At 47.2% G+C, this 24,464-nt stretch overlaps 1 protein-coding gene across 1 annotated transcript in view; it reads right to left on the bottom strand.

The window, feature by feature from the left end:
• Positions 1–24,464, bottom strand: part of Slc7a14 (solute carrier family 7 member 14) — a 129,101-nt gene that overhangs the window by 49,989 nt on the left and 54,648 nt on the right. The window contains exon 2 of the mRNA XM_052732109.1: positions 17,578–18,033. Coding sequence (XP_052588069.1) covers positions 17,578–17,881 — 304 coding nt within the window. The 5' untranslated portion in view covers positions 17,882–18,033. The remainder of the gene's footprint in view (positions 1–17,577; positions 18,034–24,464) is intronic.

Below are 24,464 nucleotides of genomic sequence, written 5' to 3'. Positions count from 1 at the left end.
TGAGCAACCTTGCTCACCCCGTTGCCTGTCGCAGAAACCCAGGCAATTTTACAAATGTGTCTGGAAGGAGAGCAATTTGTCTGGGACTGCCTCTGTTTCTTTGTGTCAAAGAAGAGACTTACGATTTCTCTGCCAAATCAGTTCAGGAGCAGCCAGCACCATCAATCAGGGAGGGCCTGACGTCATCAGTTATTGAACTGGACAGTACTCCAATTAAAGTTGGGTAGGTAACAGAGAGCTCCTAAAGTCCCCCAAACCATGGCACCAGTATATCTACATTTAAATAATAAAGAAATAAGCTCTTTTTTTTTTTTTTTTTGGTTTTTCGAGACAGGGTTTCTCTGTAGTTTTGCGCCTTTCCTGGAACTCGCTTTGGAGACCGGGCTGGGCTCGAACTCACAGAGATCCGCCTGCCTCTGCCTCCCGAGTGCTGGGATTAAAGGCGTGAGCCACCACCGCCCGGTGAAATAAGCTCTCTTAATAGAATTGACTCCCAAACCAGGTCAAGTTGAATAATTTGTTCACTAAGTACATGAATAGCCTACCTGCTGACTCTTTTTTCTTGAAATCTCCATCTGTGAAAATACTTTGGAGATTACCGGAGGTATAATTTCCATCATATGATGAGTTTCAGCTTTTCTTGTGGATAGCTTGTGCTATGGTTAGTAATCATGGCTGATGCAGTGCTCAGATGACTATGTCTACTGGAAGGATGCTCAGAGGGTTAGCTGTTCCCTGAGCCAATCATTTGGCCCAAGTTGGTCCTTTACAGAGCCTTGGCTTCCCTACCTGGAAAATAGCAACAATGCCTATTGTATAGGTTGCTTTGCATCTTGGATGGACACATTCTAAAACAGAACCTGGATATTTTTCCTCCTATGTGTTGTCTTTAGAAACGTTTTCTGTTCCATGCCTTCCATGAGAAGTTGTGAGAGAATTCTACTTCTTGCTAATCTCTTTTCATGAGGTCTATTCCTCCTTGTCAAGGTGACTCTTGACAACTGGTCTGCAAAGGTCTTGGGCAGAAAAGACAGAGAGAAGTTTAGGTGATGACAGCTGGTTATCCTCTCCACAAGTACTTCTGTAAGCCCCTTGAGCCACATGAATGGCCAGGCTCCTCCCCCAAGGACTTCTCACTGCCAGTTTCCACCCACAGAATACTCTCATTGCCCCAATTGCTCACCCAGACCCCACCCTGCAGAGCAAAAAGTCCAGTCTCTGGGCATGAAATCCCACCAATCTCCACCCTGGAAAGCTCCACCTCCTTCCCAAGAAGCTCTTTTTAAGCCCTCTATCCTGTTCAGTTTGCTGTTGTTTCTTGCTCGAGCAGAGGCAGCCACAACTACCATTCCATGTGGACAATAATAATACCACTAAGCTGACAAACATCACCCAAAGATCAGCTTTGGACTACAAACTGCTCAGAACAATTTTGAGATGGCTAGCTGAGATGATCCAGCCTCACAGACTACTTGAACGAGGACTTGGGATAAGCCCTGAACTTTTGCATTATGCAGAGGCTGGACAACAAATGATACAGCTACTTCTCCCAGGAACTTGACAATTAACCCAGAAATTTTCTTTTCAGGACCTCCTAAAGATGCCTTTGCCCACAAACAGCAGGAAGCAATTTAAAGAACATGATGCCCATATTCCTAAGAGGTGGGGCAGGTGGTTTTTGGTCTTTCAGTGGGTTTTGGGTTTGGGATAATTGTCATTGTTTAGGATGGTTGGTTACAAGTTGTTATTGTTAATGGTCAGGAAAGAGGCTAAACAAAGGAGATTAGATTAAAGGTTCTTGTTTGGAAAAAAAAAAGATGGCTCAGTGGTTAAGGGCAGCTCCCTCGCTGAGATCTACTGAAAGTCAGCCCTCTGAACACATGCTCCTATGGAACCTGGCACTAAATCATTCTTAGATGACTTGTTTCTGGGTCAGGGTTTCATACATAGCAGAGCAGCTTCCAAATGCTGTGACCTCCTGTTTACCCATGCCTATATGCCTTGCTGTTCTGCCATCTGATTTACTCTTCCGTTCAGCTACATCACTTCCTCTTCCTGCCCAGCTCTGTCACTTCCTGTCTGTCTGTACATCCTCCAGACCTCCTTGGTTAACTAGTTTTGGAATTTAAGGCATGTGCCACCACACCTGGCTCTGTTTCTAGTGTGGCCTTGAACACACGGAGATACTGCCAGCCAAGTGATAGGATTAAGGGCGTGTGCTGCCATTGCCGACTTCTTTGTTTACCTGAAATGGCTGGCCTTTTTCCTCTGATCTCCAGGCAAGCTTTATTTATTAAAGCACAAATAAAACATGACCACACACCTCTCCTTCTCATTCTTCTATTGTTGGAGTGAGGGGACAGCCTTACCAGGCTCACCAAACCCCAGCACTTAGCTCTATCTTTAGGGGTATTTCCCTTACCCATTCCTTCCTAATGGTGCCAACCTGTCCCGTCCTCTTGATGGGAAAGGGCATCCTGGCCAAAGTGGGAGCCTCTATTTCTTTTGCTCCCCCATCCACTTGACCCCAGGCTCGCCAGCCATTCCCCTTCTCCTTCTCCTCCAAACCACACGATCTGACACACCTCTTCCCTTACCAACCGCTCAGGTAGACCCCTAGGTATGGGACACCTAAAACCGCTCTATAACCAATCATCACAGCCCTTATCATTCAACTACAAAACCCCACCAAATATATAACCCAGGCTTAACACCCACTTTCTTTCCAAAGCCTCAGGGGACTTAAGCCTCTCATCTCTGACTGAAAAAAGGATCTTCTGCTCCCCACTTCTCCCTTTAATACCCCCATACTCCAAGTTCTAAAAGCCAATGGAGCCTACCACTTGGCTCAGGATCTTTGACTTACCAACTCAGTGGTAGTTTCCCTTCAGCTCGTGTCTTAACATTTCAAAACAACTCAAGTTGCTGATTTGACCCTTAAGATGTGTGCAGACCCCTTGTTTCTGCTGGCTTCTGCTGCCCATCATGTTTGGTTCCAAATTCTTCAGCTGCTTCTTCCTCCACCTGCTCTAACCATCCATCTCTCCTCGCCTACTTGGTAAATGTCCTCTCACTGGCTCCTGGAGCCTGCTGCACCCCCCAGGGCCTCACCATGTGGGCAACTATTGGAACATCCCTGTTTTCTGGCCTCCTCCCCCTAGGAGCTGCCTGCTAAGCCCTACAGCTTCCTTAAGCCCATTGGGCCTCTGCCACCTTGTCCCCCCTGTCTCTCAGCTCCCACCTGGAGCTGATAGAAACTCCCTGCAGTGGAGTTCACTTTGTGACCCTTCCCCTCTCCTCCTCGGACTCCAATTTTATTAAAGCCTTTCTCTGGCTGAAGTACAGTTCAGACAGCCAAAATTGGCCTTCTTGATTTTCAAAATGACAATTTCTGCCACTGCACAAACAAATTATCCCAATTTCTCTTATATCTAGACTTGCTTTCTTCTCTATTTCTTCTTACCTATGCCTATCTGGAGTAGCTCTTACATATGGATGTTTATCATCCAAGAGACCCTCACCTCTAGTCAACAGCCCGTCCTAATAGGGTCAGGAAATTACTCTACATCAGGCTGTCAAAGGCTGAGTCAGTCCCCTGTAACTCCCCTACCCATCTCTCCTTCACTGGGGCTTATCACCTATGCTTGTTTTCTCTATTCTTCTATGATAATTCCTGTCCTGAAAACAAAATCATAAAAACAGGGTTTAATGATAGAATTTAAAAAACAATGCTTGCTTAATAAGGTATTAAAAGCTGCACCTTCATGTACTCATATAGGAACATACAAGTGTTATAAAGGTCTGAGAACGTAAGAGCTTAAGTAAGCACTGAGGATAACTTAAGTTCGGAGGGTCTAAGAAAGTGTTGTCTGAGGATGTGCAAGCTTAAGTTTTAAAAGTATAAGAAAGTGTTATGAAATCAAAGTTCTGAAGGTGTAAGAAAGTGTTTTAAAGTGTCATGTGTAGGGAAAAGGGGCTGCCTAAAGAAACCCACCCTGACCCTGGAGCCCAGAACCAGTGAAGGAAACAGCCTAGATTTGGGACCTGAGCCAGAGAAAGAAACACTTTATCCCTGAACCCAGAACCAAAGAAACATGCCCTGACTCTGAAACCAGTGCCAAAGAAACACTCTTGGTCCCTAGAATCAGAGCCAATGAAAGAAATATGCCCTGGCCTTAGAATTAGAGTAAAAAAGCTAAGAAAGGCCAGTGAAAGAAACACAGTTTGGCTCTGAAATCAGGACCATCTCTGCCCCTAACCCACAAAACTAACCAATCCCTGAGCAGAAAAAAACTAACCAATCCTTGGACAGAAAATCTTCTCCCTGGAGAAACTTCACCCCCAAGAGATCCTTAGGGGGCTGAGCAAGGGAGAGCTGAACAGAAGAACCTTGTTGAGACATCTCTTAGGGGACCCAGCAAGGTGGAGCAGAAAAGTAAACTTTTCCTTTGTGGGAGCCAGAGGAGATTGCTACATTTCTGTAGGAGTTTCCCTTTTAGCAGAGTGAAGCAAAAGAAGCAACATCTTGGGCCCCAGAAGCCAGAGGTCTGCTGGGAAGCCCCCTTAAGTAGGGTCTGAGCAAAGCTCAGCTGTAGTGGCTCTCCATGAGAGGAGCAGGATTGCTATATCCTGCGGGGAGACCATCCCCCACCACACCAGGTATAGCCTGACCAGAACAGTCAGGATACCCTTCCCGGCTGAGCTGTCCTAGCAGCTCCAGGCCTGACTCTCCCAAGCAGTCAGGATAACTAACCCAGAGCTGAGCTGTCCTAGCAGCTCCAAGGATTGTCTGGCTCTCCTGAGCAGTCAGGATACCATCCCCTCTAGAACTGAGCTGTCCTAGCAGCTCATGATGTTGCCTGACTCCCGGAAAAGTCAGGATACCTTTCCCCCAGAGTGGCAAAACTTGCTTACATCATGTAAATGAAAGTTCTGGGGGTATAAGAAAGTGATTTAAGGCATGTACATGAAAGTTCTAAAGGTATAAGAAAGTGACTTAGGGTGATAAAAAATGTTTCAGATTTCTTTCCCCTCTATGCTATTGTTAAATCTATACTTAATGGTTCAACCAGAGCACTTGCATGGCGGTGTCTGGAGACTTCTCACCAACAGGTTGCCAAAAGGAGATACTTATCCCTGTGACACATAAATCAACTTCTGAAACACCTGTTCCCTATTCTTTCTTTGTGACCAAACTAGAGATCACCATCGACCTTGGCCCTTAGCAGTCCTATAAAAAATAAGATCCAAGAACTTCAGATAGATCTTCAAAAAATGTTAAGAAACAGGTTGGTACCTTTGGTTAGAGGTTTATTGATAGTCCAATACGAAACTGGATACCTTCTCACCCCTTTTCCTTCTTTTCTTAATCCTACTAGTTGTACCCTGCCTTATAAACTTCTTGTCTAGATTTCTTCAACACTAACCAGACTTTTAACCAGTTACTATTACAGGATTACCAGCCCCTAGCTATGCAGCCAGAGACCTACAGCACCTGGTTGCATCCTGATGATGAAGAGCAAGATTGCCCAAAGAACTTCCATGCCCTGATTTAGCAGGAATTAGTCTAATGATGACATCGCCCTCTTTCCTGTGACCTGATTGTGTATCAACAATAAACAAAAAAGGGGAGAATGTAAGCCTCTCAAGCCACACGAGTGGCCAGGCCCTTCCCCTGAGGACTTCTTACTGTTCCATCCACAGAATGCTCTAACTGCCCCAACTGCTCACCCAGCCTCCACCCTGCAGAGCAAAAAGCCCAATCTCTGGGCATGAAATCCTACCAATCTCCACTCTGGAAAGCTCTACCTCCTTCCCAAGAAGCTCTATATAAGCCCTCTATCCTGTTCAGTTTGCTGCTGTTTCTTGCTTGAGCAGAGGTAGCCATCCTCCTGGTTTTTTCCCTCCCAATAAATCTCGTGTGTGAGGTTTGTTGTGCAGTGTGACTTTGTGGTATTCCTTGGCTTCCAGCTGCCAGGATACCTTTCCATCCGAGCTGCAATGCTTACAACTTTTCAACACTTCTTGAGGAACAGGAGGGAACCTTTCCTTCCTTCCTTCCTTCCTTCTTCTTTCCTTCCTTCCTTCCTTCCTTCCTTCTTTTTTTAGACAAGGTCTCACTATGTAGCTCTGGCCATCCTGGAACTCACTATGTAGACCAGGCTGGCCTTGAACTCAAAGAGACCTGCCTGCCTCTGCCTCTGGAGTGTTGATGAACCCTCATTTTGTACTTCAGTGCATCTGAGGAGCAGGTGAGACCACCATTCCATGATGATGTACCTTCTTAGCAGATGTCTAGGGAGAATAATGCACAGCCAAACTTTCAGCTTGGATCTTCCCAAAGTCCCTTGACTTTTCAATTTCCTTCAAATTGGGAGAGCATGCAGGGAGAAGCTACATGGGCCAGAGACTCTGGGTTTAGAGGCCTTGTGAGAAAATTGTGTGTATGTGAGGATTTGTTGCAGATCCTACTTCCATTTACTCTGGCCACCTCCTTTACCCAGTTTCCCCTTTCTCCCTTGTCTAAAAAAGATCCACTCATTTTTATTTTGTGTGCATGTGTGTGTGCCTACATGAGTTTATGTACACATGTGTACAGGTGCCCAAGGAGGCCAGAGAGGCCTCAGACCCCAGAACTGGGAGATACAGGTTGTGGCTCCTGATGTAAGGCTGGGAACCAAACCTCGATCTTCTGCGAGAGCAGTGGGTGGCTCTATCTGCTGAGCCATGTCTCTAGGCCCTCCTTCCGTTTTCATATGCCTCTGAGCTCTAGGAAGCATAAGTACCTATCTTGTATTGGGAACAGCAGATGGGAACATTGCCACCTGCTCATCTGTGGGATTGGAGGATGGAGCCCCTTGTAAACAGTGGCCACAGGTGACACACACAGGTCCAGTTTCTCTTTCCAAAAGCCTTACCTATGGGGATCTGATAGATTGTTTCTGACTAGGCAGCCCCTGCTAAGTGCCACAGGAGCGGCACATTTTTAGCTGAGTTTTGAATGAAGGAACGACAGAGAGGGCGAGAGTGGTTCCCGTGGACACACTAGTGTCTCCCGTGGACACACTGGTGTCTCCCGTGGACACACTGGTGGCCCCCGTGGACACGCTGGTGTCTCCCGTGGACACGCTGGTGGCCCCAGTGGACACACTGGTGTCTCCCGTGGACACACTGGTGTCTCCCGTGGACACGCTGGTGTCTCCCGTGGACACGCTGGTGGCCCCAGTGGACACGCTGGTGTCTCCCGTGGACACGCTGGTGTCTCCCGTGGACACACTGGTGGCTCCCGTGGACACACTGGTGTCTCCCGTGGACACACTGGTGGCTCCCGTGGACACACTGGTGGCTCCCATGGACACACTGGTGGCCCCAGTGGACACCTGACACCTTGACAGAAACCCTTCAGGCCTTGGAACCCAAGCACATAGGCAGCAACACCCGAGGAAACAGGAAAAAGACAGACCTAATCTACCTGCCAGAGCAGGATGTGACTGGAGAAGTCCCTGAATGGACTGTCCATGCTTTTTGTCTTCGGTAGTTTTACTTCTTGCTGTTTTTGCTAACTGAAGTGTGCTAATCCAGGAAGTGGGTTTTGTATTGCAAGCTTCAGGGCTGCATGATTTGGGTGAGCTCTGCATGCGCCAGTGGCCATCCATAAAGCCTTTCTATTGGACTTAAAAGTCCGTGTGTCCTCTGAAGGAGTTCCCTCCCAATACACACATATATGTAAACGTTTAATTGTGAATTTATGTTTAGTACTTTGAAAGGGACGCTGGGAGCAGATCTGTGAAGACGGCCAGTGGTGGGCACATCACAAAGTGTGATGCGCGGTAGGCAGGCAGTGTTCTCCATACAGCACAGTCAAGGCTGTAATCAGGAAGGAAGCGGAGGGAGGGCCCATCCAGCTTCCTGCCATTTCCTCTTCTTCATGCAAATGCCACCCCTTGCTTTGTGGCATTTGCCTCCATTAGTACCCAGGAACTGCCATCTCCATGCTCTAGGAGGCCTTTCATCAGTCTCTATGGCTTGCAAGTACCCATGTCCTATTTGCTGGTGTGAAAATCTGTCCTTCCTTCCCATCTACTGCTCTACATTCATTCCTTTCTCCCTTCTCACATTCTTAATTCATTGTGTAGCCATTTAACAAAGCTGTCCACGGCTCCATTTTCCTTTGTTTTGATGTTCTCATTTCCTGCCTAATGCAAATGGAATATGCTGGAAGCTCTCTGGTTCCCCCGGGTGGCTGTGATCCCTTAGGGCCAGTCCCTGGTCACAAGTGAGAGAAGGGTGGTCCAGTGTTAGGAGCTGATAGACGGGTGCCATCAAAGCTGTTGAGCTGCTGTGTCACCCCGTTAGACCCAGGTGACAAAGTTCATGCCACTGAGGTGAGGACTGAGACTGGGCATTGACTCTCAATCACTGGCTTTCCGTTCTCAGGTGTTTATCCCATGGCCACTTGATAGTCCATGCCTTGCGATCTGCATGCTTTGCTATCACTTTGCTGTGGGACCCAGCTCATTTTCCCTTTCAGAAGTGGACTGTCCCTGTGGAAAAGGTAATTCCTCTGGGTTAGACATTCAAGGATACAAGTTTACTCCCTTTGGTCTACCTGCAGACACACGCACGAGAAGCCTGCCTCTTGAATCTTTTTGCAAGGATAGACTGGGGGCTTTCAGATTTGGAATCCTGCTCTTCTGCATTAAGAAGGGCCCTCTTGGCCGGGCGGTGGTGGCGCACGCCTTTAATCCCAGCACTTGGGAGGCAGAGCTAGGAGGATCTCTGTGAGTTCGAGGCCAGCCTGGGCTACCAAGTGAGTTCCAGGAAAGGCACAAAGCTACACAGAGAAACCCTGTCTCGAAAAACTAAAAAAAAAAAAAAAAAAAAAAAAAGAAGGGCCCTCTTCTCATCAGGTTAGGGTAGTAATAACAATAATAAATGTGACTATTACTGGCCATAGTTCTGCGTGTGGGCTCCATTAAGCACTTTGCATATGTAGTCATAATCCTCAAAATGGTTTTGTTTCTGAAACCTTTACTGTATTCACTTAAAGATGATGAATCCAAGATCTAGATGGGTTGCTAGAGCTTACACATCTTTCCCACATCACCAGTTTGGGTTTGTGTGGCTGTGGGAAGGAAGGTATATGTAAAGAATGAGGCAGCTCACAAGTAGAGGTGACTAACCTGGCCCTCCGCCCCTTCCAGAGTCCCCGAGGGCTGAGGGATTAGCGCTCTGGCACACCTGTGACTCTCCACCTATTTGGGATGTTCCAGGTTAAGTACATTCAAGTCATAAAGCAGTAAGCAGCAGAGCAGGGCTTGCCGCAAGACTGCTCAAGTGTGAGGACTAACTAGACCCGGCCTCCAGATGCTGTGAAGTGCATGGGACTGAGTTCGCTCTTGATTTTACAGAGGAGGGACAGAGACTGAGAGTTCGGATAGCCTGTCCAAGGACCCTGAGCTGCTAAGGGGCAGAACTGAATGAGATCTCGGGTGTCCTGACTTCTGGTCCAGGCCTGGTTGGCTTTGGCAGTGTTCAGAATTACTTCACATGCAGGTGACCATCTTGCCTCTTTGCATAGAGGTCAAGTCTTTCGTCTCGGGGTTCTTTTCTATGTTCAGCAGCTGCTCTCATCCACCATACTGAGCACAGAGTGAACAGTCTGCCTGTCCCATTACCACTGTCCAGAGTGGGTGATCTGCCTGTTCCAGTGCCACTGTCCAGAGTGGGTGATCTGCCTGTCCCAGTGCCACTGTCCAGAGTGGGTGATCTGCCTGCCCCATTACCACTGTCCAGAGTGGGTGGTCTGCCTGCCCCATTACCACTGTCCTGTCTAGTCTACTAGGGGCTGCTGAAGATGTAAGAGAAGCTCAAGTTTTCCTGGGTTTTCTGGAGGAAGGTGGTTTTCACCATCAGCAGTTTGAGAATGTGCAAATTTCTATTGAGATGCGCATGCCTTCTCTGAGCCAGGAACTGACATCCTCCCTCCACGGCTGTCAGTCAAGTCCCGTGCAGCAGAGGGACGTGACCTTCACAGTGCCTTTCTTTTAGCTGCTGACAGGTGACAGAAGACGCTGAGCTTAGATGACATTTTCATGACCCAAACTATCAGAAGTTTTGACCCACAAAAGTGCTCAACTAATCAGTAGCGTGGGGAGAGCTCTGGACTGGGTTCAGAGCTCAGAGTACGAAGGCTTCCATGCCTGGTAGGTTTGTGTCTGGGAGTGTGAGTCTTGTGCTTGCAGAGAATGGGCTCAGGAGCCAAGAGGATCAAAGTAGCCCTACGTAAGTCACCTGACATCTCCGGGCCTCAATGTTGCTATCTGTAAAATGAATATCATAATGGTGTTTATTTAGTGGAGTTTTAAAAAATTACCTTTTATGTGTGCCCACATGTGTGTGGAGGTCAGAGGTTAATTTATGGGAACCAATTCTCTACTCCCAGAAGGGAGGGAACTCAGGTCACCAGGCTCTAGAGAAGTGCCTTTATGTCCTGATCCATCTCAGCAGTGTGGGATTTTGTTTTTTGTTTTTTTTTTGGGGTTTTTTTTTTGTTTTGTTTTGGATTGTGTCATTGTCCTACGGTTGATGTCAGTCATATCATATTAAAAGTCTTCAAGAGTTTAGTTACTATGACGACCATAAACAGGAGCCACTAATGCATCTGGTGGGAGGTCGCATTGTGTCTGCTGTATAACACTTGCCCAATAAACACAACAGCAACAATAAGGGCTAACATTAAGCAAGGGTCTTACCAAGTTTCAGCTTCCAGAAACTCACAGAATCTTGGCTGGCTGCTATCCTCATTGAGATTTCAGCAAAGAGCTGTGTGCTGGGACACTGCTTTGGAGAGCTGGTCATCTGAGCGCAGGAATGCATTTGCTCATGCATCCTTACCACCCTCTTTAAAGCCCACCTCTCCCATCCTGGTGTGGTAGAGAGAAATTGCCAGACGTATTACAGGAAGCAGACAAATGCAAGGCCATGGAATAGATGTGACCTTAGAGCATGAAAAAGGGGTCACTGAGCACCAGCCCTCCTGGTTCACCCCAGGTCTGGTTTTCACTAGGGGAGTGAAAATGGTTTGTTGTGTCAAAAGATGAAATGGGAACTCATCAGAATCTGTCCATGTGTATGCATCCATATCTGTATCTCTACTTGACTCTAACCCTCCCCTTGGCCACGACACTGCAGCCTACAGAGACCAGGAGACAGCGTCACAACTCCGGGAAAGAATGGCTTCAGGAGCAAGCCAGCAAGGTAGGAAAGGCAGACACTCAGTAGGGCTCTGCACTCTACCCTGTGTCTCCCCCATGAGTCCCATCATTACGGGCACACCTGATGACAGGTTGGAGGTACTGAAACTTTTTTTTAAGACTTATGTATTTATTATGTATATAGTGTTCTGCCTCCAGACCAGAAGAGGGCACCAGATCTCATCATAGATGGTTGTGAGCCACCATGTGGGTGCTAGGAATTGAACTCAGGACCTCTGGAAGAGCAGCCAGTGCTCTTAACCTCTGAGCCATCTCTCCAGCTCCAAGCACTGAAACTCTTAAGGATGGAAGAGGCACACATCACGCATCCATACGCAGGCATGTCCTGTCTGTGGCATTGCACCACGGTGTCGTCAGGTACAAAGTTCATGCTTAAGAATTGCACAGTTGAGTTACAAAAAGAATTTGCCAAAAAGATCTCATGTTTACTATTTTGTGTTGGGCCACATTTATCACTACACTCAGCCACACCTGGCTGTGTGCTACAGGCCAGACATGTCTGCCCAGGTCTAACGCTAAGCTGCATGCTAAAATGCTAAGAAAAATACACTTGGTATCCTGGACTTTAAAAACGTCTCTCTGTCTCTGTCTGTCTGTCTGTCTGGCACATGAGTGTGCCATGGTGCCTGTATGGATGTCAGAGGACAACTTGTGGGAGTTGGTTCTTTCTTTCTACCACATGGATCTCAAGGATGAATCTCAGGTCATCAGGGTTAGTGGCAGGTGTCTATCTCCAGAGCCAGCTCAATGGCCTTGACCTGTCTTTTTGTAATGATCAGTACGAACTGGGAACAATTCATCAACTCACTTCTACTGCGAAAGTTTCTAGCATCAGGGATTAGTCTCCTGTCTGAGTGGTTCTCATTAAAGAGCTGTAGAGGACTCACAGGAAGTTCTTTCTTGCTGTGGCTTTGGTTTCTCCCAGAGCAGGACGAAGCTAGCTTCCTGCAGTGAGGTGAGGATGGAGAGGATGCTGTGCTCACACAAGAGCTGAGCACCCACAGGGGTTCTGTGTGGCCTTCCTTGATAGTTTTTTGTCTTGACCCTCACTTTCTGTTACCAGAACAAATGTCAACCATTGTTCTAATGTTATTTCAAAGTATTTTCATCAACTGCATGTCTTTTCTTGGATAGAGGGAGCCTGTCTTCCTCTTCCTCACTGTCCTTCATCCACCCAAATCCTCTCTGTTCTAAGCTTCATTTCACTGTCAGAGCTCAGAGCCCCACAGTCTCTCTTCTGTCTCATTCTTCACGTGCACATCTGGTTTCCTGCCTTTATTCTGCCTCCACTGTGTGACTGAGATGCACATCTGCTTGTGTCATTGAACTGCTCCATGCCTACAGAGTGACATCTGACCTTACTAACTTGGCAAGTGTCAGTTGACTGACAGAGCTTCTCCCTAGTCATGTGCATCCAGTTTTAATTGTACTAAGAGGGAACTAGACAGGAATCTAGGGGACAAAACCATCAAGCTCGACACTCTTCTCCTCCTCAGGCTCATGGGACTTTGAGTGGCCAGACACCGTGGGCATACTAACTTGACTTTGTTTCATCTGCAGCCAAGTAAATTAGAAAGTGCATAAGCCATCCTGCCTCCAACCGCTCCCCACAGAGCTGTAGGTAAGGACGAGGAAGAAAAAAATAGTGTTCTTTATCAAAAACATAATATAAAAAGGGCTTTGGAGGCTTGGCAGGGCACAGGGCCTGTGGAGTTATTAAAGAGCAGATAAGGCCTTTGGACAAAAGAGGAGAGGTTGGGTACAAGCTGCTTCCTGTGATAAAATGTCCATCCCCTGGGACAGGCTGGAGGGCATGACCACACTGGAGTGGAGCTGGGGAAGGGGACCTGTGGGTCATGGTAAGTTGGAGAGAAAGCAGCTTTAGAGTTCCATTTGCTTCATGTTCCACAAAGGTTGATGTAGCATGGGGAACGGAGCTATTCCCGAGAGTCTGCTGGCCATACAGAGTTCCTTTTAGCATTTTCCTCTCCACGTGGGTCCTGGCTTGGCAGGTGGGTCCTGCTTCCTATTGACAGCGCTTGCCAGCTCTGGCTATGTGTTAAACACTCAGGGAATGGTTAGGAAACACCAGCCCCAGGGCACCCACCCAGCCCCAGCTGGGTTTCAGGCCATGTACCTTGGACACCAGTATTTTAAAATATAAACAGACGGAAATTAAAGGGAGAGCCACAAACTAGGAGAAAACATTTACAAAGATACATATTTAAAACCAGGTTTGACAACTTACACCTTTAATCCCCACATGTACTTGGTAGGCATCTCATTTAGATCGCACAGCAACTTTACAATAAAGATATTTTTTATTTTCAAAATGGGGAAACCAAGGCTTAGAGAAGTTCCAGCGCTTGCCTTAAGTTTCACAGCTAGTCAGTAGCTTAACTGGGTTCCAAGTCTAAACTCAGCCTTACTGATCACATATCACTTCAGATTTTATATTTTACACATTTCCCTCTCTGATGTCACTTGGGTTGCAAAGGCAGGCGGACCTCTATGAGTTTGAGACTAGCCTCGTCTACATAATGAGTTCCAGGCCTGTCAAAGCTATATAATGAAACTCTGACTCAATAAAACAAAAACTACACATTTAATGAAGGATTTGCATCTAGAATATATAGGAAAAAAGTTGAGATAAGGCCTCACGTATTCTAGGCTGGCCTTGACCAAGATGTGATTTCAGAAGGGCACCAGGTAGAGCCAGTGCTGAACTCTGGAACCTCCAAAATGGCAAGGTAAGCAACTGTAGATATAGGTTAGCTAGATTCTGGGATTTAGTTAAAGTAATAGAAGTAGAAAATACACCTAGCTTGAAAAGATATAATGAGCCAAAATACTCTATTTTATATCAGGTACCTAAAACAGAGTTTGACACAGAACACCTTAGTGCGGTGTGCTATACTTTGTACCATGTACTTGGTAGGCATCTCATTTAGATCGCTCAGCAGCTTTACAATAAAGATAGTTTTTATTTTCAAAATGGGGAAACCAAGGCTTAGAGAAGTTCCAGTGCTTGCCTTAAGTTTCACAGCTAGTCAGTAGCTTAACTGGGTTCCAAGTCTAAACTCAGCCTTACTGATCACATATCACTTCAGATTTTATATTTTACACATTTCCCTCTCTGATGTCACTTCTTACCTTTAGCCTCACTTCGTTAGTATTTTTATTCCAATGCAATTTCCACTGATCTTACCACTTTCTCCTTTCTGTTTATTGTTACTAATTTTTGTTAGTATACGAAAGAATGGGCTTCACTGTGACATTTCATTTGGGGGCATCTTTGGACCCTGTGCACATTCACTCTCCTGATCCAACTAGTCACCATGGACACCATCGCTCTCCTGGGTTTCTGTCCTCAGCCTCCCTGACCTTCAGCGCAATTTGCTTCTCCTTTGCAAGCACCCTTAATCCCATTGTTCTTTTCTCTCTGCTCAGGACAAGCTAAATTCTGTTATTTTAGCATCCCCTTTACTCCATTCTTCTCACCAAGCAGTAACTGTTGCTGGAGACAACACAGGTTGTAGACTAGGCTTCCAAGTGCTAAGCCAGGTTTTAATGGAGGCCAGGAGGGGAAGGGAAACAGGTGTCACCAAGGGTGGAGATGGAGAGGAATAGGGCTATTGTTATGGAGCAGTGGGAAGGTTGCTTAAGTTCTAAGTGATATGGGGAAATTAGATTGCGGGGGGGGGCGGGGAGCATTTGGGACCAAAGAGCACAGTAGTGTGAGACCTGGCTGGAGAAACCCACTGTGAATCTGATAATATTGGCCCAAGCTATTTTGGTGTTGGCTCTGACTGAGGCTCTGAAGGATCCTGGCTGGCTTCAGCAGGCAGATGAGTCAGTCAGAGAGTGTGGAAAGATGCTATGGATGGGGCCATCTGGAGAGATGGGGAGAGGCAGGAGTTTCTCTTCTGGTGCCTGGTGCGGTGGTGAAGATAAGCTGCCGAGGGGCATCTGGGTCTGTGGTGGAGCCAGGCCAGGAGTAGGCTGGGAAATGCTAAACAACCAATTCCAAGGCAAACAACAGCAGCAAAACCGCAGTCTCACCTCAGCTGATTTCAGGTCTGCAGTGTGATGTCACTGATTGTTAAGCTGGAAAGTGGTGTGACCTATCAGGGCTGTAAAACAGCTGGTACAAGCTGGCTCCAGCGACGTATGGCTGGGTGAGTTCTGAGCTCTCCATCAACGAAGAAGTAGATATCATACAGTGCTGTGAGCATGGAGGCGGGGGACGGGCTCCCAAGATGCATTGCATGTGAAGGACAATTCACATACAGGAATCATCTCAGCCTGGGGAATGTACTCAACTAGAATAGGGTCTAGGGAAAGCTGTATAGTACTCATTAACTGGCAGGGATCTTAGGTGTCTGTCCTATGCCCCTGTGTCACCTGGAAAAAGAGTTTTAACTAGAGATTGTCTACATTGTGTTGGTTGGTGGGCATGTCCATGGGAGATTGTCTTTAAATTATTTGCTGTAGGAAGACCCAGCTCTCTGTGGGTGTGCCCCGTTCCCTTGATGGGGGTCCTGGAAGACCCAGCCCACTGTGGGTGTGCACCGTTCCCTTGATGGGGGTCCTGGAAGACCCAGCCCACTGTGGGTGTGCACCGTTCCCTTGATGGGGGTCCTGGACTGTTGAAGACTAGAGAAGTTGAACTGAGCGCTACCAAGCAGACAAGTGATCATGGATGCATTGTCTTCTTCCTGTTCCTGCCCATGGCCAGCTGGTTCATGACTCTGTTGCTGTAACCCACAGTGATGGACTGTGCCTGGAACCTCTCTCTACCTTAAGTTGCTTCTGGGTATTTTATTACAGCAGCATACTGACACCAGAACAGATGCCTGCCTGTTATTCGGCCACCTCTAATCAGTTCTATAATGATGGTCTGTGTAGAGCCAAAAACCTGTGGTGCATAATTTTTGTCAAGAAAATTTAGGAGGAATTGAATTCACATATTGTTTCAAGTAGCCAGATAATTTATTCATGTGAATAATGCATTTCATTTTAAAGGGACAGGAGTCCTTTAATCTGCATAAACCCAGTTTGTTAGAGTTTTCATTCAGAAGAAAGGGTGATTCCAGGAAAGAGGAAAGGGTAGAGTTGACTGCTAGGCTTGGTCCTGGTGAATCGTCCCTTATGAAGTGAAAACCGTCAGGTAACAGTATACTTTGGGGTTTGCTGCTTGTAATCTGTCTTCCTCCTTCATGGACGGAGACTGAATATTATTTAATAGGGATGAATGGTACTGCAGGGGTGTTCTCGCGATGCTGCACACAAGTCACAGAACTCCTGTCCTGCCTTAGAACTGCTGCGCCTGAAACAGTGGAAGAGCCCGAACGCTCACAGCCAGAGCATCGCTGACTCACACCATCAGCTGCCCGTGTCCAGCAAAATCTCATGTTTGTGCCGTGGCCACCAAGAATTAGGGTATTCTCTTTTCCCTTTTATCTTGTCTTTTATCTTTTAAAAAAAGGTGTCTGTTGACCTATTTCTGGCACTCTGGGAAGATACTATGTCCTGCAGCTCTAGAGGAAATGTTGGAAAGGGGGAAAGGCGATAGGAGAGCCGTTCCGCCGATCCGACGCGTAGGTCTTGGCATCCTGCTTTTGAATTGCTTGTATGACCCTGTAGGGAGAGAGGGTCTGCCGGCCTCCCTGTAGGTGATGGTTCACTGAGGCCATTGAGGCGGGCAATGTTGTATCTACAGAAGCACTACATCCCGTTTCTTGGCTTCCCCCTCCAAATCCCAGTCAAGTCAGAGGACTTGCTGCTCTGCTACTCTGTATATCCTTTGCTATTGTTTTACACTAGCTGTGTGCTCTGCTCCTCGGGCTAGAAGACTCAACCCATCCTCCAAGGAAACAGAGTAACCAGAACGTAGCAGAGAGTGAGAAGTTAGGAGACCAGGAGCCCGGGCACCAGAACAGCTGCTTGTACTGAAAACCCCAGAAAATGGAAGCTATTACAATCAGGTCAAAACTTAATCCCTTTTCTACCTAGCATTGACCAAAAAAGCAGACAAGCCACTTCACTGCCATTGGGGCAGCTCATTGCTAACTGTTCTAGAAGGGTGTCTGCTGCTCACGCTGCCAGAGTGGGTTCAACCCCCAGGACCCATATGGTGGCAGGGGAGAACCGGCTCCCACACATTGTCTTCCACACACAGGCTCTGGCATGTGCCCCACAACACATAAATAAACAAACATTGTAATGAATACTCGGCAAGAGCGGAATGAGCAGCAACCAGGCCAGCAAGCCGTGGGACTTCCGTCCTCTAGACACTCACCTGATAATATAGATGCAACGGCCGCAATGATGAAGGACACAATGACACCAGGGCCTGCCATTTCCTTGGCCACCAGACCAGACACCACATACATGCCAGTGCCCACGCAGCTGCCGACTCCAAGAGAGATGAGGTCCACAGTGGTGAGCACCTGGGCTAGCTTGGTACCGTGCGCTGTGGTTGCTCCAGTCCCTTCCAGCATGGACTCCACTGGTTTGGTACGCAGGATCCGAGAGTGCATTGCATACCAGGCAGCCCCCCACTGCACCCGCCGGGGGTCCAGCGAGGCCAGAAAGCCACTCATCCTGAACAGTAGGGTTGCAGTGAAGGTTTGCTGATGGAAAAGGACCACAGAAGCCTTAGTGGACGACCCTGGAACTCATGGAGCAAGGAGTGCGTGTCCTTTTAAGAAAGGCCCAGTGGGACCCAAAGCAGCCTTGACTTGGGCATGAACGTCTGCAAGAGAAACACAAGAAAGAAGGTAAGAACAGTGGGAAGCAAACCAGGACTTGGAGACACATTGGGCACACCCTCATGAACAGGGACAACGAGAGTGTCCTTTGTGCTTTGTCCTTTGAACGTGGGGACATTCCATTTTTGAGTTCTCCCTTCTGAGTTCCCTCCCAGTCCCAAGCCTGAAGCTTGCCTTGTGTCTCATAATCATCCCAGAGGCTGACTTACTCTAAGACCCACTGTAAGCTATTTCCTTTCTCTGTGCCTCAGTCTTAGCAGTTCACAGGCCAATAAAGTCTTGACGAGAACGAAGACACTCTGAAAAGATGGGTATACCTTTCCTTTGTAAATTCCAACCGTACTTTAAGGAACTAGATTTTCTCTAGGAATTCATGCAGGGAGAAGGAAGAGGTTGTGGCCCTGGTGCCAGCTGGTGGAATTCGTCCTCCAGAAAGATACTTCACACAGTTCTGACAACTTGTCAGTTGTCAGGGCACCTCACGGGAGAGACTGAGGCCTGGATGTTGATGTTGGGACCACTGACAAGGGCTGCTTAGCTATGCATGGCTTTCAACAGCTCTCTATTTAAGCCCAAATCTCATGCTAGGACCCCAAAGGTGGACCTGGAAGAGAGGCTAAACCTTTTTGCTTTCCTTCCCAGTGTCGCCCACTGAATAGTCTCCCCTTTCGACTTTTACCTATTAGTTTGTCTCTCTCACTTGTCTATCAGAGTCGTTAGTTTTCTGTTGCTCTGATAAAACATTCTGACAAACACAGTTCAAGGAAGAATGGGTTTATTTTGGCTTATGGTTCCAGAGGGGTAGAGTCCATCATGGTGGGGAAGGCCCGGCATCAGGCAGGGAAAGTATAGAAGCAGGAGCAGGAAACTGACTAGTCACGCTTTTAACCACACACAGGAAGCCGAGAAGGAACAGGAGCATGGTGAGGCTCTAAAATTTCTACTGATGTACTTCCTCCAATGAGGCTCCACATCCCGAAAATTCTATAATCCTCCAAATAGTACCACCAGCTGGGAATCAAATGCTCAAGTACAGAAGCCTATGAGGGACATTTCTCATCCAAGCCACTATATCTACTGAGGACAGGTGGACAAACCTAGTTCATTAGGGCTGCCAGAACCTTGGCTCTGACCCAACAACTCCAGTAACAGAGTCATCTGCTTAGTGTTAATGTGACAGGCAGGTCAGCACATTCCTATAAGGAGCCGAGGACAAGACCTGGCTCATAGGAAGCACTCAGCTGCCTCAACTCCTATGTACTTCTTACTTGGCTCTGCCAAGATTTGATCTGTGACGCTGGGCATATTCTTTGTGAACATAATATCCTCATTTGTGAAAAACAATAGAATGGAAAATTAGATCTATGATTCTTAAGAGGGGCCATGCCACCCATGGGGTTGTTTTGAATTTGGCTTTCAAACAAAACACTTTCTTGCTTTGGAAGCTGATATGGTGAGGAATTCTGCTGACATTTGAGGGGTGGGGCTAACAGTGGAAATGCACAGGATGGTGTCACATATCTCTGGAAGATCTCACAGGATGTTCTTGACAATGGTGAACTGAAGCTCAATAGTGAACTTTAAAGTCTGCTTGCAGGATATTTGGGATGATCTTAAAATATAAGGACATTGAAACTTCCAGGAAAGCAACTCCAGAATAAGTTAAATGGTTGTAATTCGATTTGTTTGGAACTGAAGAGGGGTTGCCACCATCTGAGAAGACTAAGGTTCCCACAGCAGTGCTGTTCTTGGGATCATAACACTCTCACACAGACCCTTCTAATAACAGGTTGTTGAGAATTGGTGTATGTACAGCCAAGTCTTCACCTAATGTGCCAGATAGTTTTTTGATCATCTGGACACAAAATGGATCACCTGGGAAGAGGCAACCTTAACGGAGAAAATGCTTCCATCAGATTATCCAGTAGGCAAGTCTGTGGGCATTTTCTTTATTGATGATCCATGTAGGAGGGTCCCCCACTGTATATGCCCTGAGGCTATCTTCTCTTGCAGTCAGGAGCTTTATAAGATTCTAGAAAGAAATTTTGAAGAATGTGAAACATCGATTCTGAGCACTGCACTGGTAAGCCTAGGTCATTTACACACAGAAGTCCCTGCCGATGTAATCTGTACTGTTATTAGTTTTGAATTGGGGTCTTGCTAGGCAGTGGACAAATCTTCTGCATCCTCATCCTGAGCGCTCTGATTATAGGTGTGTGCCATGACACCAGCGTACTAATATTATTAATTAATACTACTTAGCACTTAATGTGCTTATCTCATGGCGTAAGCTTTGCCAACACCAACTAATTAGGAGAATCAGGTGAAATGCAGTAGCTTGGTTCACAGGATTTCAGTGACAACCCTTCTGGTTGAGTTTCTTCCTCGAGCCGAGTGTCTGTATTGTGCTCCTCCTCCTTATCAGGCCCAAATCCTGATCTTTAGACAAAAGCCAGCATTCCTCAGAAGCTTATGAAGCCAGTTCCCCTCTACCAAAGGAGCCACCGCCTTACTCTAGGCAGAGGTGCCGATTAGTGTATCACACATGCTGGTCTCCAGGTCCCTCAGTGTCACGGGTACCTGATACACATTTCAGAGTCTGTGCTGGCATCCTGGCTCTTCTCATCCCGCTCCTTACCCTAAGCTTCTCCAGCTCCCAGGCTTCCTTCCCAGCTACTCGTTTCTTCTCTGCCACTTTGGCCTTGCTCCCTCTTTCCTCTTCTGCTCTTGGTCCTCTCACTCCCCCACCCATGACCATGTCCACTCCGCTGGCCATGTTCAGTCTGCTACACTCTCTCCCTGCTCTGGACTCTTCCAGATGCCTCTGGCTGTTCTCTCCTCGTATCTTCAATAAAAACCTTCCCCTTAATCACACCTGTGAACGGCTACGTCATCTTTTAATACACTACTCCCGCCCCCTCCTGCTCCTCATTTCTCTTCCTTTCTTCTGTTTCTCCTTCATCCACAGCTTCTCCTCACTTTCTCATCTTCATCTTTCTGTGTCTTCTTTCCTGATCAGTGAAGCAATACGACCTGTGGGTCATAGGATTGTAGCTGAAAGTTTCCTGTGTCCCACCCAGTCTGCAGCTGTTCACACTCAAAAAAAACACACACAGGCTAATATTATTTTTTGAACTATGGCCATGGCAGGCTTCTTGCTAGCTAGATCTTACATTTTAAAATAACCCATTTCTTTTATTTTTTATTTTTTTATTTTGCAATACAATTCAGTTCTACATATCAGTCACGGATTCCCTTGTTCTCCCCCCTCCCGTCCCCCTCACCTTCCCCCCAACCCCCCCCCCCCATTCCCATCTCCTCCAGGGCAAAGCCTTCCCCACAGACTGAGTTCAACCTGGTAGACTCAGTCCAGGTAGGTCCAGTCCCCTCCTCCCAGGCCGAGCCAAGCAATCCTGCATAGGCCCCAGGTTTCAAACAGCCAACTCATGCAATGAGCACAAGACCCGGTCCCACTGCCTGGATGCCTCCCAAACAGATCAAGCCAATCAACTGTCTTACCCATTCAGAGGGCCTGATCCAGTGTGGACTCCTCAGCCATTGGTTCATAGTTCATGTGTTTCCATTCATTTGGCTATAAAATAACCCATTTCTATACATATGTACTTTGCCACGTGCCTTGTGGCTTACTAGTATCTTTACATCTTGCTTCTCCTGCCAGCAGCTGGCAGCGTCTCCTCGCTCTGTTTCTCTTTCCTCTCTCTCTAGTTAGAATGTCCCACCTAACCTTATTCTGCCTCACCATTGGCCAAACAGCTTTATTTATCAACCAATCAGAGCAACACATTTTCACAGCATACAGAATGACATCACCCATCACAGGATCCTACTTTAGTTGTGTTCTTATAGGAAAATAAATGTGGATGCATGTCTGTTGCTTCACACCAGTTGGTGGTGCACTGTGTGGCTTCACACCAGTTGGTGGTGCACTGTGTGGCTTCACACCAGTTGGTGGTGCACTGTGTGGCTTCACACCAGTTGGTGGTGCACTGTGTGGTTTCATACCAGTTGGTGGTGCACTGTGTGGTTTCACACCAGTTGGTGGTGCACTGTGTGGTTTCACACCAGTTGGTGGTGCACTGTTCAGCTTCACACCAGTTGGTGGTGCACTGTGTGGCTTCACACCAGTTGGTGGTGCACTGTGCGGCAGCCTTAGCAAACTAATATAAGGCTGTGACAGAAATAAACAGGAGTGACAACACCAGTTGACGCGTCAGTGTGGATAGGGAAAGTTCACAAGGCCCTAGATGAAGAGCTACAGGCACTCAACAGCTGCTGAGAGGGCGAGACTCAGTGCTCTCCAGGGACACACCCCCTGGTGGACTAGCCAGTCCCAAGCGGTCAGCCTTAAACATGTACATACAAGCAAAACTAAATGGACTCAGTAGGCTGTGCATACATATATACTTCTTCTTTTTTTTTTTTTTTGGTTTTTTGAGACAGGGTTTCTCTGTGTAGTTTTGCGCCTTTCCTGGAACTCGCTTTGGAGACCATGCTGGCCTCGAACTCACAGAGATCTGCCTGGCTCTGCCTCCCAAGTGCTGGGATTAAAGGCATGCGCCACCACCGCCCGGCTTAACATATATACTTCTTAATTAGAGAAGCAGTCATAAATTTGAGAGGGGCTAGGGAGGAATTGAAACAGAGAGGGAAAGATGAAATTATGTAAATACACTACTCATGTGTGAAATTCTCAAAAATAAACAACAAAATGAAACTAGGTGGGGCAGGGCTGGTAGATTCTCTGGCCACACCGCACTGGCTCTTGAGTAAGGGGAGAGGCTGGCTGTGCCCAGCATCAGGGAAGTGCTTGGCAGAGTGAGGAGAAAGATCTGAGTGCTGTGAATGAGTCAGGTGGACAGCAACAGCAACGTAACAAATGTGCCTTTGCAGAGGAAGCAGAGGAGGCAGGAAGGTATAGACGCCTGCCCAAGGTCACAGCCTTCTTCAAGGATGGGAGCAGAGTGTGGCTATCCTCCTGCAGGGCTGGTGCCTGGATTCCTGACTATCCTGATGAAAATGCACAGGGATCAGTCTGGTAAAAGATCTGCAGTGTGAGTTTGGCTCTAAAAGCAGCCTGAGGCCACTTCTGGCTTTGTTCAGTGAGTACCACGGTCACAGCTTCTCCACAAGTTCACTGTAACTGCCATGAAAGTGTATCATGGAGGGGAGGCCACTAATAAGAGACCCAGAGGTGAAACAGATTCCTGTTTGGGAATTTTCACAGGCATAATCCAGGTAATGACCACAGTTACCACCCATATTGCTGGCTGCAGAATGCTGTCACCTAACACTCCAGGGCTGCAGCCCAGTGCCAGGTGACTGACAGGTGACCCCACCCTTTGAACAGGACTGAACTTTAATTAGCCAGGACAACCCTTATTTGCATAACTCTGACTTATTTGGCCCTTATTTGCATGGCAGAGATGGCACAGTGGAAACAACGTGTGTGGTGGCTCTCATTAATCTTCCAGAACTGTATAACCCCTAATCGGGACTATCCTCCTTCGAATCCTGTGAATCACATGCTAGGGAACTATACAGGAAACTTACCTCAATCACAAAAGTAGTCTTCCCAAGTGGACCCCCCACGCTCATTTTCCCAGGCTGTAGGAGTACTGTAATCCCTGCTCAGCCTGCTTCCCCCTTGAAGCATACAGAAGAAACTATTCTTCCTATGCCGGAGAATGCTGTGAGCCTTTAAGACAGTTTCTCACGTTGGGGTGATGCCCAACCATAAAATTATTTTTGTTGCTACTTCCTAACTGTATTTTTGCTACTGTTATGAGTCATAATGTGAATATTTGTGTTTTCTGATGGTTTTAGGCGACGCCTGTGAAAGGGCCGTTTGACCCTCCAAGGGGTCGCGACCCACAGTTGAGAACAACTGCCCATTCTGAGCTAGAAAGGAACTTTATAAGCCATGTCAATGCTCTCTCTGTTACCATGGTGGCTGGCCACTCAGTCCTCTACATTTACTTGAAAAATTATCAGTCCTTTTGTTAGCAATGGGGTGGGCAGGGTGTAGAGGTGGGTGGGGGTATGGGGCTGCTGCAGAGAGAGGTTGGTAGGTAAAGGACAATTCAACTGCTACTGGGGACGCTGAGGATTGTGACTACATACGAATGGAGATGGCCCCATTCTCAGGCTCTGAGGGGTGTTGGTCTGTGTTTCCATCTTCAGAATTCTTTGCAGTGACTCTACACCTTGACTGTGCATTGGAATTAACCGATTAATTAAACTTTGCAGATACTCTGTGGGGCTTGTGCTCCACCTTAGAATTCTGATGAAATTTTCCAGAGGTGTATTTTCCAGACTACATATAGGGTTTTTAAACAAATGACAGACAGACAGACAGACAAAAAAATAAGGTTGAGGCCCAAAGCCTCAGGCCAGG

Source organism: Peromyscus californicus, unplaced genomic scaffold (assembly GCF_007827085.1).
Source record: "Peromyscus californicus insignis strain IS unplaced genomic scaffold, ASM782708v3 Scaffold_9__1_contigs__length_137607984, whole genome shotgun sequence".
In the NCBI taxonomy this organism is placed as follows: Eukaryota; Metazoa; Chordata; class Mammalia; order Rodentia; family Cricetidae; genus Peromyscus; species Peromyscus californicus.
Note: the sequence above shows the minus strand (reverse complement) of the source record. Positions and strands in the feature narration are given on the sequence as shown.